The sequence below is a fragment of the Danio rerio genome, chromosome 16 (genome assembly GCF_052040795.2).
Source record: "Danio rerio strain M-AB ecotype USA chromosome 16, GRCz13ab, whole genome shotgun sequence".
Lineage (NCBI taxonomy): Eukaryota > Metazoa > Chordata > Actinopteri > Cypriniformes > Danionidae > Danio > Danio rerio.
Window position 1 is genome coordinate 53,281,055 of NC_141036.1, and position 16,761 is coordinate 53,297,815.

General features: G+C 34.2%; 1 protein-coding gene across 1 annotated transcript in view; it reads right to left on the minus strand.

Annotated features, from left to right (window-relative positions):
* cthrc1b (collagen triple helix repeat containing 1b) overlaps positions 1-16,149 on the minus strand; it is a 43,820-nt gene extending 27,671 nt beyond the window's left edge. The window contains exons 1-3 of the mRNA XM_087288254.1: positions 15,812-16,149; positions 13,796-13,861; positions 1,813-1,975 (exon numbers count right to left, since the gene is read on the minus strand). Of these exons, the coding sequence (XP_087144380.1) occupies positions 1,813-1,929 (117 nt within the window). The 5' untranslated portion in view covers positions 1,930-1,975; positions 13,796-13,861; positions 15,812-16,149. The remainder of the gene's footprint in view (positions 1-1,812; positions 1,976-13,795; positions 13,862-15,811) is intronic.
* Between the last annotated feature and the right edge of the window lie 612 nt (positions 16,150-16,761).

Below are 16,761 nucleotides of genomic sequence, written 5' to 3' on the forward strand. Positions count from 1 at the left end.
CCCAACCGACATTGTTTTCAAAATCAATGGAGAAAAAGAAAAGCCCTCATGGCCGCCTGATTTTTACCACGTTTTTAGATTTTACTACATTCTAACCAGGTTATTTACTTGTTTATTTTACTTTTTGGCTTTTGGTTTTGTCTTCCCTGCTTTCTGGAACTGTTCTTTGCCAGACTCGAACCCCGTTTCTTTAAATATATATATATATATATATATATATATATATATATATATATATATATATATATATATATATATATATATATATATATAAATATGTAAACAACCCTCTAGTAATATCATCTTGCTTCTTTAGATGATCAGAAAAGTTTGCATTCAAGTATAATATCAAACATTTCTCATCAAATGGTCACACTTTCATTTAAATGTACAATTCTCGCCATTAATAAACTATTAATTAAGACTTTTAGCTCATTATACTACTAATATTCTGCTTATTAAAAATTAGTAAGGCAGTAGTTGGGTTTAGGTATTGGATAGGATTAGTGATGTAAAATCATACATAAGTATGAATAAACTGCCAAAATCATATTAATAGGCAGGTAATACCCACATAGTGGTTCCTAAACTAAAGCATAATAATATGAAGGAAAAACATTTATATAATTAAATAGTGCATATTATGTGCAATTCTTATTTTTAAACACAGACAAAAGATGATCATAAACTTTTTTTGCTCTTAAGTAAAAGCAAAAAAGTGGATCACACTTTATTTTAATGTGCAATTCACGCTTTAAGCACAAGTTGATAATTAGTTGTTAGTAAGGTAGTAGTTGGGTTTAGATATTGGATAGGATTAGTGATTTTGAATGAGATCATACTTTATAAGTGCTAATAAACAGCCAAAACTAAATTAATAGACAGGTTATAAGTAGGCCCACACGAAATCTGCGCGCGCAGAATTACGCAGACTTCTAGCCCATCATTGATTCTGTTTATTTACTTTAATTTATTTACTGTGTGTAAATGTGTATTTATTCAGTTTCTAAATTTATTTCAGTATAATTATTGACTAATACGAAAATATTCATATGATTTATTTACAATACAGTTTATAAAGTCATATTAGTAGATATATCATATGAGAGACTTGCTTTGTTTACCAAATAAAGTGGATCTAATTGCATTTGCATTATAAACATTACATAAAAGTTAAAAAGGTATTTCTTTTTATTTCATATATTAAGATTTTAGGTATGATACTCCCAAAATAATTCTGCATAAATCCGCAGATTTTTAACACAATCTGCACAGAAATAAATAAAAAAAAATGTTCTGAGATTCCGTCTGGCCCAAGTTAACAGTGATTGGATAATTGTAAGAATTGGTACTTAAACTAAAGTGTTACCAATCAAATTTATAACATGAGTAAGTGATCTGACCTATACATAAATCAACATTTGACTAGAATTTTAGGAAAACCATTTATATAATTAGTTAGTGCAACCTATGAGCAATTATTTATTTTTTTAACGCATTTACAGAAGATGATTATACACTTATTTTGCGCTTAAGTAAATGCAAAAAAAGCACACTTTATTTTAATGCGCAATTCACATTATTAACAAACCATTAACTAAGACTTTAAGGACAATAAACCACTAATTTGAATAGTTCGTAAGGTAGTAGTTATGTTTAGGTATTGGGTAGGGATGTAAAATAGGATCGTACTTTATGTGCTAATAAACAGTTCATGAGTTAATACTATTCAGGCAATAAGAAGGCAATAAATATAGTGAATTGTTTAAATGTTACCAAAAAGTGACTGAAATGATAAAAAATGAGTCTTACTTTCTCTATGTAGTCGACATCCTTCTGGCGCAGACCTCTGGTTTTGATTTTTTCTGCTTCGTAACATGTAAATAATAAGCAGGAGATGAGCAATATTTGTGTGTTGAAGTGTCCCATGTCTGAGCGGTTTGAGAGGACGAGGAGTCTTTACATCTGTTGAGCTCTAGATGGAGAGAGAGAGAGAGAGAGAGAGAGAGAGGTGGAGTTGATCTCTCCAGAGACCAATTACTCCCAGAGCGCAGCTGAAACCTCCATCTACATGCAGAATCTCAATATAATGGGTTATGATATGACATGAAACAAGAATCAATATTTCTGATGGTCACATCAGTGTCTACTGATGTTTGGCACAGGTGGGATGACCTTTGACTTTTTTTCCCCATCTTCGTACCTGCCCAATTATGTTGTTACAGTCATGCTGATTTTTATTTCTTGCAATTCTGAGTTTATATGTCACAAGTCTGACATTATTCCCAGCTATTCTGGCTGTTTTCCTTCACAACAGACCATTATTTCCTCATAATTGCAAGATAGCAAACTCATGATTGCAGTTTTTTGTAGCTTAAATTGCTAAGATGTGTTAGTGTGTTGCATTTAAAGTTAAAGTTTAAAAAAAAAAATTCCGACTGACTTACACTTCAGACAGAATTGTGACTTTATTTCTTGCAAATCTGAATTTCATGCATCAGTTATGACATTCTGACTTTCCTTTTGCAACTGTCAGCTTTTCTCTTGCTTTTCCCCCTCAGAATTGCTTCATGAACAGCTTTTGGAACGTTTATTACAGGATGCAAGATATGGTGGGCAGGTCAATTGATAAAATTGGTTGGGTTTAGGGAAGGAGAAGGGTGGGTCAGTCGATTGGTCGGATGGTCAGACAGTCATTCATTCTGTCATTCAGTCAGTTAGACAGACAATCGTCAGCGGCCTCTAGTGGGTTTATGCGAGAACAGCAGGTGCAAACTGCACTCGCGAGAGAAATTTGAGATATGAAAAAGTGCACACAGCGGCTTCTCGCAGATTTGTGAAAACAAAAACTGCAATAATACATACCCCCCGGTACGCATTTCGTGCTCTTCAGAAACGTCCACAGGGCTAAGTTTTCAGAATGAGCCTGGGTTGTGATGTTTACTTGCAATTGGTTATAACAATTATGCATGCTGCTGTCACGATCACCAGCGATCTTGCATTTGCAGAACACTAGAGGACTATAAATCTGTCACTTTAATGAACTACAGATGCCATTTTGCACTTCACTCACACACCTGACCCAGATTCCCGCTGATTGCAAAAACGTAACAAGTGGACTATAAACACAGCACACACACACACACACACACACACACACATTGTTGTCTTGTTTGTCTGTAGCGTTACAAAGCATAACCTAGTTTAGCCTTCTCATGTTTCGTGACCCTTGTTTTGTTCTTTGTTTATGCTGTTAGCCGCCTGCACCAACTACTGTCTGTGATCACAACTATACTTCTGGAGTACCCACATGAAACAGTTTGTTCCTGTTAACCATTGCCTGCCTGACAACAATTCTTAATTAACTGCGTTTGGACCCTCAACTCTGTTGTACCCTGACTCCTTTTGTTACAGTATTTTACAGTACATTTTTTTTTGTTTAGTCACTTTTTAAATTTGTAAAAAATCGTGCAATCAATTTTGTGTGAGGATGGTATTAAAAAAACAAAACAAATTATATATATATATATATATATATATATATATATATATATATATATATATATATATATATATTAAGTAATATTAAGGAATGTTTATTTTTTAATTGATGTAACCTGATGATTTTTAATCAAAATAACGTCCTCTCCTTCTTCAACTGCATCTATAGTCTGATTGGAGTTTACGTACATGAAGGTGGGAGCAACCTGTCAATTTTTTTTCCTTGTTCAACAAGCTGCCACTCAGATATACACTACCTGACAAAAGTATTGTCATCAATTCCAATTGTAAGAGCAATACATAATAACTTGACTTCTAGTTGATCATTTGGAAAAGTGGCAGAAGGTTGACGTTTCAGATGAATCCTCTGTTGAACTGCATCCCAATCATCACAAATACTGCAGAAGACCTATTGGAACCCACATGGACCCAAGGTTCTCACAGAAATCAGTCAAGTTTGGTGAAGGAAAAATCATGGTTCAGTATGGGGGCATGCTAGAGACAGGATGCAGGATATCGTTGTATGGATGCAGTTGTCCAAGCCCATGGGAGTCTTAGGGTGCTTTCACATCTGTAGTTCGCTTCATTTGGTCCGGACCAAGTGCAATAAATGATACATTGTTGCATCTTCTGCCGTCTTTGGGTCATTTTCACACCACACTGCTGGCTTTGGTCCAAACCAGTTGAAACGAACCAAAATGCAGTCATCTGACAAAATCCACATCTCTCATTGGCCAGATGTTGTTAAACATATTTCCTAAACTGCTTATTGATTGGTCAGAATTCACGTGCGGGAAAATGCCAGTGAACTCCCGCAGGTAAACAAAACCTTTTACTCTGGAGGGACGACTGCACTGGCTGATTGTATCCCTGCTTTCGACAAACTATACATTACGAAAATGAAGCGCAGCTGCGGCTGGAAAACAGTGTTTAATGCATCGCTCGTCACTTCAGGAGGAGCCGTGAATTAATTTAGCTAAACTGCAACATGGTCATCTTGCGGAAATATTACCAACGATCCATCAGGTAATGTTTTCCCCTCTCTCTCTCTGTTGGTAAAGCGCTGTCAACAGAATATTTTTCCTCCATATCCCATAATGCACAGCGCATCGGCCTACGGCAGCTGAATAAGTCCAAAACGCGCAGTACTTTTTGCGGTTGGACCTGTTTTAGTACGGATCATATTCTCACCACAAACGAACCGCTCGAGGGTTCGTTTGAAAGCGTACCGAGACCACCTCTTCAAGCAGGTCTCGGTACGCTTATTTGGTCCGCTTTTGGTGCGCACTCGAGTACGATTGCTGCATTCTCACCTGCCTAAATGAACCGTACCAAAAGGGGAAACGAACTCTAGTGCGATTCAATCGAACTAAATAAGGCAGGTGTGAAAGCACCCTTACACAATATTAATGTATTTTCCACTGCACCATGACTTTATATTGTAAACTGGACATTATATCTGTTCAGTGACAAGACTTTTGTCTGAGCAAAGAAAGACCTTACTGTCCTATTTAAATAATTAAAAATTAAGGCATGCTTATATTTTATTTTGATCAAATAGGCGTAATCTAGAGGCATTTGCCTTTCATATAAGCCACTTCTGATACCAAATGATCAACTAGAAGTCAAGTTATTATTAAGTTATTATTTGTTGATCCTAAAACTTGGATAGGCGACAAGTCTTTTGTCAAGTCTGTTTTGTAACATTCTTTTCTTCAGATGTTTTGTCTAAAAGCATGAAATAAATAAATCTCAAATTCTCATTTGCATACATTCAAATTTGCTATGCAAATGTGTTTTGAGAGAAGAGGAGACATCAATTTAAGTTTTGTGGGTGGAAATATATTCCTCTATTCAAGCTTTGTTTTTTTAAGTATGCTCGGCATCATGCTGCGCACAGCATTAGTTCTCTAACATTCATATTTTATGATCAGATATTTGTCTTAAAATAACTTTGTAATCTCCTCTGATAATTGAGCAGGAAGCCATCCTGCACTTTAAAGGTCTAGCAATAATTACAGAGTTGGGAGTTTTTTCAAGCACTTCTGAATTCAGGAAATAGTTTAGTTCTACCAACGTACAGCAAGTCTCTCTCTGTCTCTGTGAAAATGTTTGAATAAGAAAAATACTAAAGCTTAAACTGTTGTTTTTAAACATTTTAAATTTTAGATTATTCCTCACACAAAGCCATACATGAAGTGATGCTTAGAATATAGAGCAATAATAAAAATGAAATAATCAAGAAATTAATCAAATGCACTGATCAAAAAATATAATAAGAATAATATATTTTCTGATGTACTGGTGTAAAACGTTTGATGGCTGGAGTAATGATGCAAAAAAAAAAAAAAATCATTACAATTCAAATGAACACTGGGAGATAGGGAACAGATGCCAAATATTACAAAAGGAGAGTTCACAGTCATCATGGTGGGAATCTCAGTGACAGCTAGAGTCATCTGAAAACACTGGAAAACTCCCAATATTCAAAAGAGTGGGCCAATATAATGACTACAACAGCCTCGTATGAACGTTTACTTTACAAATTACATATTAAGGACTAAGCAGGGGTCCCAGTATGAACCCCAGTATGGGAAGGTTTTTGGTCTTATGAGACAATGTCTTGTAACACAATTTAAAAACTACTCACCAGGTTCTCCTAATAATATTGTACTTCTGTCCAAGTAACCACTGTATTCATTCAGGCTTTACATTTAGTAGGCCACGAGAGATCACTTGTAATATGTGTTTGCACTATTTTGTCATGAGCCAGAATAAAACAATAAAAAACTTGAATTAAAAAGAAATTCAAATGAAAAGCTGTGGATTAGAAAAAACATTTTACAAATATTAAAATAGAAAACTACTATACTTAATATTTCACAACATTGCTGTTTTTTCTATTATGTTATTATATATATATATATATATACCATGTTTGTATATATAATCATTATTTATATATATATATGTAACCCCGCCGGTCCTACACCACCCAACCCGCTCCGAGCTAGGATCGAACCGGCGACCTTCCGCGTGGGAGTTGGTTGCTCTAACAAGGAGGCTAAAGACCATGGCCTCTAGCATCTGTCGCTAGAGCACCTTTAGAGGTCAGAGGAGTGAGGTTTACCTGTACAGAACTCACTAGCTGGCCTCAGTTACATACACATATATATATATATATATATATATATATATATATATATATACATATATATATATATATATATATATATATATATATATATATATATATATATATATACACATATATATATATATATATATATATATATATATACACATATATATATATATATATATATATATATACATATATATATATATATATATATATATATATATATATATATATATATATATATATATATATATATATATATATATATATATATATATATATATATATATATATATACAGTCGAAGTCAGAATTATTAGCCCCCCTGAACTATTAGCACCCCTGTTTATTTTTTCCCCCAGTTTCTGTTTAATGAAGGGAAGATTGTTTCAGCACATTTCTAAGCATAATAGTTTTTAAAAATTTCTAAAAACTGATTCATTTTCTCTTTGCCATGATGACAGTAAATATTATTTTACTTTATATTTTTCAAGACACTTCTATTCAGCTTAAAGTGACATTTAAAGGCTTAACTAGGTTAATTAGGTTAACTAGGCAGGTTAGGTAATTAGGCAAGTTGTTGTATAATGATGGTTTGTTCTGTAGATTATTGGAAAAAAATAGCTTAAAGTGGCTAATAATTTCGTCCCAAAATGTTTTTTTTTTTTATTAAAAACTGCTTTTATTCTAGCCGAAATAAAACAAATAAGACTTTCTCCAGAAGAAAAAAATATTATCAGACATACTGTGAAAATGTCCTTGATCTGTTAACAATTATTTGGGAAATATTTAAAAAGAAAAAAAAAAATCAAAAGAGGGCTAATAATTCTGACTTCAACTGTGTGTGTGTGTGTGTGTATATGTATGTATATATATATATATATATATATATATATATATATATATATATATATATATATATATGTATGTATGTATGTATGTATGTATATATATATATATATATATATATATATATATATATATATATATATATATATATATATATATATATATTCAATTCAGCTTTATTTGTATAGCACTTTAAAATGTAGATTGTGGCAAAGCAGTTTCACATTAATGTTAATGTATGATAGTACATATATAACATTGTACTGATGTGTATAAACTGATGTGAGGCTAGAGTAATAATTCTGAAAATGCAGATTTGCAAAACTGGAATAAATGAAAGGAAATGAAAATAGATTTCTTAATGCTGCTTTACAGCATTTTTATTCAGTAACTATGGCTGCACAATATAATGTTTGAGCATCGATATCGCAATGTGTCCATCTGCATTAGTCACATCTAATAGATATGCAATAATGAATTAACTTGAAATTGTAGTGTCATTTTTACACATATAAATACAAAATACATGCATGCAAAAATGCATGAACTGTTAATTTCACTTTTATCTTTGCTTTGTTGCATTTATCTATGCTTGTAGTGTGTTCTTACATGCTATGCATGATTCACTTGCCTACAGAATCCTCCCAATCAAACAAAATTGGTCACATTTTAGGAACCATTTCTTCTCACTATACACTAGATGTTTATTGGCATGCATGTTGTTGAGCTATTGGCTGCTTATTAGTATTCACAGATATTTATATAAGATGTTGCTTACGCTGTTGTTGTCTATTGAAAGGAATGCGTCAATAGAGCTGCCATTTTAGTACAGGGTAGCGCTCCTTTGAAATGAAAGTGAGACCAACGTGCAGTGGAGGACTGGCCATCCAGAGCAAGAGATATACACACATATACACATATATCTATGATCGGGAGTTTTCCCAGAGGTCAGTATGCAATATTTTATTAAATTACGAAAATTATAATTTTACATCACTTTTCTACATCCATGGATAAGTGATCGCACAGGCATTGCCGACAAAGAGTGTGTGTTTGTGTGCATGGAAATGTATTATCCACCCTCCCTGTTAAATTTGATCTAACCCGTGTCCTGAATCTCCGTTATGAAAGACTCGTTCACTTAGCCGACAATAATACAAGTTTCTAACCGCAGCATCTAGTTGTCATATTTCTTTTTCATAGTTTGCTTATTTTATTCAACAAAATTAGCATAAGCCTAAAATTTAGTGCGAGTTTGTGCTATTTTGCCTTATGATCAGTGCAGCAAGTGACTGTATTATCGTCAATAACTTTACTTATTTAGCACAAAAGTTTATAATATACAAAAATGTAAATAACTAAATCTTACCTATGAAATGTTCTGCCTTTGTTGCTTTTTTTGCTCGTTAATACACCCGTACACATCGCTAGAGTCCAGCATCTTCACATTGTCTTTAGTCTTGACTAGTGCGGTTGAACGATGTTTGTCTTGGAAGCACTGTACAAATGTGGCGGTGCTATTGACGCATGCTCAGGGCCTGTATGCGATATCTAGTGTATATATCTATGATTAGTATTTTAAACTTCCTGTTTTATCTTGTTCTACATCCCTAATCCTACCCAATACCTAAACTACCTTAATAACTATTAATAAGGAGCAATTTACGGAAGCAAAAGTCAAAATGGTTTGCTAAGAGCGAGAATTGAAACTTAAAATAAAGTGAGATGACAAAAAAACGCCAAGTTTGGCAAAGTATATCGCAGAAATCAACATACTGAAATGAAAGATTTTTCTAATATCGTGTAGCCCTAACAGTAACCAAATTAATTCAGCATTGGTGAGCTTTTCCATGTTTTCCTCCAGAACATGCAAATGTTCTGTTTTAAATTAATAATGATCAAATTCCCATTTACTTTCCTCTTCAATCTGTATTAGATAAATAATTGTTTTTTAAATATTTAATCTTCAGACTTTAGCCTCCATGCATCTGAAACTGCATATTCTGGCATACTAGATTTAAAAGAGTTCGATTTCAACTTCTGAAACAAGTCCTCCATTCAACATTCCCTCCGTTTTTCCTGAACGGCAGCCGCTTTGGCGACGTCCCAAAGCTGGAAGAGAAAGCAGATCTGTGTGCTTACTGTACAGAGTGCCGTTTCTCCGTGACGGAGGTCTTCCTCTCTGCTGAATCCACTCTTTCTTTCCACATCACAGCCGTCCATTCATCGCCCTGCTGAGACACTGTAAATATGAACAGTTTTGTGCTTTTGTGGATTTAAGCTGCTGGTAAAGTTAACTTTTCTCTGTGCGACTGGTCTGATGTTGCGAACCCTGAACACAGGGAATCTTTTCTGAGCTTCGTTGTTCATTTTTATATGTGGTTTAGTAATACAGTGCATGTGCCCTGAAGGTTCTGTCTGGCCGGAGTGTTTGTTTTAGGCCAAGTATTGAGTGATGAAGAGAATCTGTGGTGCGGAGTTTTCCACAAAGATAAAGCTGGAAAGTTAAAGGTCAGCATAAATCCAGAATCACACTTCTTACTGTAGGACAGACATAAATTTGGGTCAAATAATCAGTGCAAAGTGTAGAAAGTGATTTGTTTTCTTTGTTGGTAGTTGTTTGTGGTGTTTTTTCTTTCAGGTACAGTGTTATATATATATATATATATATATATATATATATATATATATATATATATATATATATATATATATATATATATATATATATATGTATGTGTATGTATGTATGTATGTATGTATGTATGTATTGTATGTATGTATTGTATGTATGTATGTATGTATGTTTGATGTATGTATAGTACAGACCAAAAGGTTGGACACAACTATAGTGTGAAACAACTGAAAGTATGTCATATTCTAGGTTCTTAAAGCTTGGATTACTACTTTGCACACTCTTGGCATTCTCTTGATGAACTTTAAGCGGTAGTTACCTGAAATGGTCTTCCAATAGTCATAAAGCAGTTCCAAGAGATGCAAAGCATTTGCCTACACTCTGCGGTCCAGCTCACCCCAAATAATCGCGATTAGGTTCAGGTCCGGTGACTGTGGAGGCCTGACAAAAGCCTCTCCTCACTGCAAGACACATGAAAGCCCACCTGAAGGACGATTCTCAAGATGGTGAGAAATAAGATTCTCTGGTCTGATGAGACGAAGGTAGAATTTTTTGGCCTTAATTCTAAGCTGTATGTGTGGAGAAAGCTAGACACTGTTCATCACCTGTCCAATACAGTCCCAACAGTGAAGCATGATGGTGGCAGCATCATGCTCTGGGGGTGTTTTTCAGCTGCAGTGACAGGACAATTGGTTGCAATTGAGGGAAGGATGAATGCGGCCAAGTACAGGGATATCCTGGAAAAAAACCTTCTCCAGTCTGGTCAGGACATCAGACAATGACCCTAAGCACACAGCTAAAATAACACAGGAGTGGCTTCACAACAACCCCATGACTGTTCTTTAAAGGGCCATGAAACCCCCCTTGTTTCTGCAGGGGATTTTTCACACCTCTACTTTGGAAAAAGTCAGGAAAATGGGCATGTCCAGCTCTGTTAGGGGTAGTGTCGGAGGAGGAAAAGAGGGAAGGTCCGTAAAAATTTGCATAAAAATGGGAGTGTCGTTTTGGGCACGTGCTGATTTTCACAGAGGCAAAACAAACACAGACGCAGGGGAGAAAGACAGTGACTGTGTTTACATGGACATCAGTATACAAATTATTTGACAAATTATTAAATGGTGGACTTTAACTGCAGTTTGGCTCTTTCATTCAGGAATTTCATTCATGCCCCTCGTGACAAACGAGATATTTGATTCAAGGAGCTGCTGGAAGCATATATTTTTAATGCAATGTTTGTTACCACATGGCGAATGAGAGAAAAAAAATCCTCTGCAATTCTCTGAAACTTAGATGCACTCGGTAGGTGGTGTTAGAAGTCGTGTGTGTTATTCCTGTCACAAAACACGTAAGTCCAGCTGCGCTCTCATAGCGGGAAAATGAAAACAAAACCTTTATTGCAGCAAATTATAAAGGCACTGACGACCCGTATCTCCAAACATTTTTTCTTCTTCCACTTGTTTTGGCAACACAACGTGGTGTCTCTCTCTGCCGTCTGAACACTGTTTCAGGTAAAACAGTCTTCGAATCGATCATGCATATTAATGAGGTTGCACCGCATACACAAAAGAGCACACTGATTTGTTTAAACCAAGTCTTACTCGTGAATGAATGCAGCACTCTCAGAGACGTAATAAGGTACTTCCAGGTACAGACGTCCAGTCTACATGCTGGAATACACGCTAGGATCTCATGGCCGTGACGCAGCTTTAAAAATTAGTTTCAGACCGGAAGTATGAATTTGCTCGAAATAACGCAAAAGCAACAAATTTTCACTTTTTAGTGAGATATATGTGTCCTAATAGTGTTTTTATCAGTGTGTGACACGTATACGACTGTTAACAGCTCAAAAAATGTGTTTTGGTGTTTCGTGACCCTTTAATGGCACAACCTGAGCCCTGACTTAAAGCCAATTGAGCATCTCTAGAGAGACCTAAAATGGTTGTCCATCAACGCTTACTATTCAACCTGACAGAACTGGAAAGGATCGGTAAATGGCATAGCAGGCGATACCCAAAAATAGGTGTGAAAAACCTTCCCAAAAAGCTTCATGGCTGTATTAGATTAAAGGGTGCCTCTACTAAAGATTAAGCAAAAGGTCTGAATACTTGTTGCATGTGATATTTCAGTTTTTCTTTTTTAATAAATCTGCAAAAATGTCAACAATTCTGGGTTTTTCTGTCAATATGGGCTGCTATGGGTACAGTAATGAGGGATAAAAATGAACTTAAAGGATTTTAGCAAATGGCTGCAATATAGCAAAAAGTGACATTTAAGCCCCGTGTACACTAGTGCGTTTTAGTTTTTAAAACGGCGTTTTAGATCAAAAACGATCCGCGTCCACACTAGCGTTTCTGAACATATCTCCGTCCACACTACGCCACCAAAAACGTATATCACGTGAGCATTCGTGCACTCCGGGCATGCGTGTTCTGGTATGAACAGAAAGCATGCGTCTCGCTCAGCATGTGGTTTTTGTTAGTCAACAAACGCCGGTTGAACAATGAACGCAATGGCAAAGAAAGCAAGAGAGGTATTTTTGTGGACAGACAATGAGGTTGAGTTGTTACTAAACGTAACAAATGATAAACTGCACAAAGGCACCTAAAACAGACAATAGTGCAAACAACGCTCCCATTTCTGTGTCCATGTTGTTGTTTAGAGTGAAGGCTGGTCGCATGTCTTCCGGTAAGGTTAAAGCCATGTGTTATAGTCATGTGATAGGGGCTTGACAAATAAGGGAAGCATACGCAATGACACAAAAGCCCTAATCAGGTAGCGAATCCCAGCAGCCCCGCCTCCGTTTTCAGATTTCTCCGTTTTCCCTCATCCACACTGAGACGGAGCAGCAGCGTTTTAGAATGAAAACAGCCTCTCCAGCGTTTCCAAAACGCTGTTTTCGGCGCTCGAATACTCCGGCATAGTGTGGACGGATGACGTAACCGTAGCAAACTAAAACGCATTAGTGTAAACGGGGCCTGAATACTTTCCGAACCCACTGTATATATATGTTGCTGTATGAAATAATGCTTAAATTAATGAGTTAACAACATTTTTATTTGGAATAATGACTAATAATAATACTAATAATTTTGCACTAATATGATTGATGTGAAGACTGGAGTAATGATTCAAAATCTGACTTATCATAAATTTATATATTTGTTTGTATGTATTGTATTGCTATGTAAAATTATAATAACATTTCACAATATAATCGTTTCTAAAAGTAGTATTAGTAATTAAAGATAGATGCAGCTTTGTAGAGTCTTTGCTTGAAAATGACAAAAAATAAAAAATAAAATCACAAAGATAATTGCCTCTTTAAGAGGCTCAGCTTGATGCAACATACACTGGCAAGCATAGATAAATTACTGCTAATATTAAACCACCATTTCAGTGGTTGTAACAGACTTGAGCCACATTTTTCTTCTCGCAGAAACTGGTTACATAATATCATATCGACTTATGATCAGGAGAGTTATGTAAACTCTATTCTCTGCATACAAATGGCAGTGCGGCGTTCTGAATTTTAAAGTCTGCATCAGAATAATCCTCAATATGACGGTTTTGACAGCATATCACAGTGACAGACGGCACACGGGTCACTGGATGCCCTGAATGTAGATGAAAAGAACTCAACTGATATCTGTCCCATTATTGCAGACTTACATTGACATGTCCTAATAGAGAGATACTGGAGGAGAAGAAATCCTGACGTCTGAATTTCCCATCAGTCTGTAGAGAGAAAGCAGACAGTCATCAGACTATAACAGTACAGCAGCATTGTACTGGGTAATTACAGTATTCATGTACCATGAAATCTACATGGCATATATTCGGGATGACAATGGCATTATATTCAGTGACAACAAATAAAACATGAAAAAAGGAAGTTTAAAAAATTTTTGCATGGTAAATTAAGCAATAATATAAATATGATATCACCATGGTATTCTTTGGAGTATTGTGTAACATATGATCATACATTTCAGTGCAAAATAACACACTATCAATGATACCATTATACCATGGTATCAAATTATTACCATTAAAATGTCATCAACTACTCTAAAAACATTTAAATAAAATAAATCAAATAAAGTATTACTTGGTTTAATACTATCAGGGCACATCATAAACTAATATTTATTTTCATTATAACTATTTTAGATAATAAAATGAATGAATGAATGAATAAATATAATGGCAAAGGAATCAAACATTTGCTATTACCATGTTGTTCTTGGGAGCATTGTGTAATGTATGATTTTACATAAATTTCAGTTCCATGTATGAATCAGAATACTGCGCTATTAATTAATTATACCACGGCATTAAATTATTACCATAAAAAAAGGCATCAACTACTCTATAAAAAAAAAAAAAAAAAAAAAAAATATATATATATATATATATATATATATATATATATATATATATATATATATATATATATATATATATATATATAATTAAGCAACACTTTGTTTAATACTATCAGAGTACATAAAATAATATTTAAACTTAATATAATTATAACTATTATAGATATTTAAATAAATACATGAATAAATAAAGGTAGCGTTAAGTCAGAATTATTAGCCCTCTTTGATTTTTTTAAATTCTTTTTTAAAAATATTTCCCAAATGATGTTTAACAGAGGAAGGAAATTTTCACAGTATGTCTGATAATATTTTTTCTTCTGGAGAAAGTCTTATATGTTTTATTTCACCTAGAATAAAAGCAGTTTTTAATTTTTAGGAACCATTTTAAGGTCCAAGCTATTAACCCCTTTAAGCTATATATTTTTCGATGGTCTACAGAACAAACCATCGTTATACAATAACTTGCCTAATTACCCTAAACTGCCTAGTTAACCTATTTAAGCCTTTAAATGTCACTTTAAGCTGTATAGAAGTGTCTTAAAAAATTCCTAGTCAAATATTATTTACTGTCATCATGGCGGCAAAGATAAAAGAAATCAATTGTTAGAAATGAGTTATTAAAACTATTATGTTCAGAAATGTGTTGAAAAAAAATCTTCTCTCCGTTAAATAGAAATTGGGGGAAAAAATAACCAGAAGGCCAATAATTCTGACCTCAACTGTAAATGAATAAAAATTATCCTATTACTATGGTATTTTTGAAAGTAGTGTGAAACATATGATTAGGGCCAGACAGAATCTGCGGACAGTTTTTGATATTTCTGCAGATAATTTTGTAAAAAGTCTGTGGATTTATGTGGAATGATTTTGGGAGCATTGTAACTAAAAACTTAATATATTAAATAAAAAAAACAATACCTTATTAACTTGTATTTAATGTTTACAATGCAAATCCAATTAGATCCACTTATTTGTTCAACAAAGCCTGTCATATAATGTATCTACTAAAACATTAGTAGATTACATTATTGTTGTGTTTAATAATGTATTAATAAATGTTGTTTTAACATAAACAAAGATTTTTTTATTGTCAGTTAACATTAACTAACATTAGACTAATGCACCTAACTTGGCTTATGCTAAGAGGTATTCTAAAATAATTAACTTTTCCCTTGAAGTGCTGCTTATGTCCTCAGTTGTAACTTAAGTCTATGGATAAAAGCACATGCTAAATGACTAAATGTTAAAACTATAATCCAAAAATAATCCATAAATTATGAAGATTTTACGGTGTACCCACCTTAGAGGAGTATATTTGTTCCAGTTGAGGAGCAGTGGGATAAACACTGGGGGGCAACAGTGTCGTGTGGTGTCCGCGAAACTCTTCCATCAGCCGGTTTGAGCATCTGATGTTTCCCGCCGTGTCGCGCTGGAGGAAACGAGTCTCCCCATGATGCTAATCACCATTCACAGCTGCAGCATTTCGACAAAATTGTGATGGTTAAATAAAGCAACACACTTTATTGCTTTAATCCTCTCTCACGTGGAAAAAAATGCCCTAAGTGTGGTTAATTTTCATATTGTATCTACTTTATTATTTTGCGCACGTTACTATGATGGGGTGCAAACTTCCTGTTTGGGGATTAACAAAGATGCGTCCACATAGGCTACTTATACAACGCCCTAAATATATGTACTTCTTATTGTAAGGGAAAAGTACTTCCCTGTCAATAATCTCGACACATCATCCACATTTCCTTCATATTTAATTAACGTTACCTACCTTATTGGAGAAGCAGCAGCAAGATAATAATAATATTATAATAATCTGCTATTCATGAGTCTTTCAAGCAGAGAAATCTCCTCAGGTGTTTGGTGGTTGTTGGGTAATGCATTCAGAAGTTAATGTCCAAACATACCTTGATATAAGTTTACATTGTTGTTGCAGATGAAATATAACACCAAAAATGCAGTTTTAATATGTTCGAGTTGGCTATATATTATTTAAACAACTTTACCGAAACCTCTCTACTACCTCTCTACTTTAACACAATCTACATTAAAATAAAGATTAATTGAATTAAATTGAACCTATAGATCTTTCTTCCAACAACTTTTAACCTTAAAAAATGAGGAAACATTTTTAATAGTTTAAAGTGATACATTTGTCTGGGTTGGTGTTGTATATTATGCTACAAAAACCTTTTAATAAACAACCAGTACATTTTCTGTTATTTTACAGACTTATAT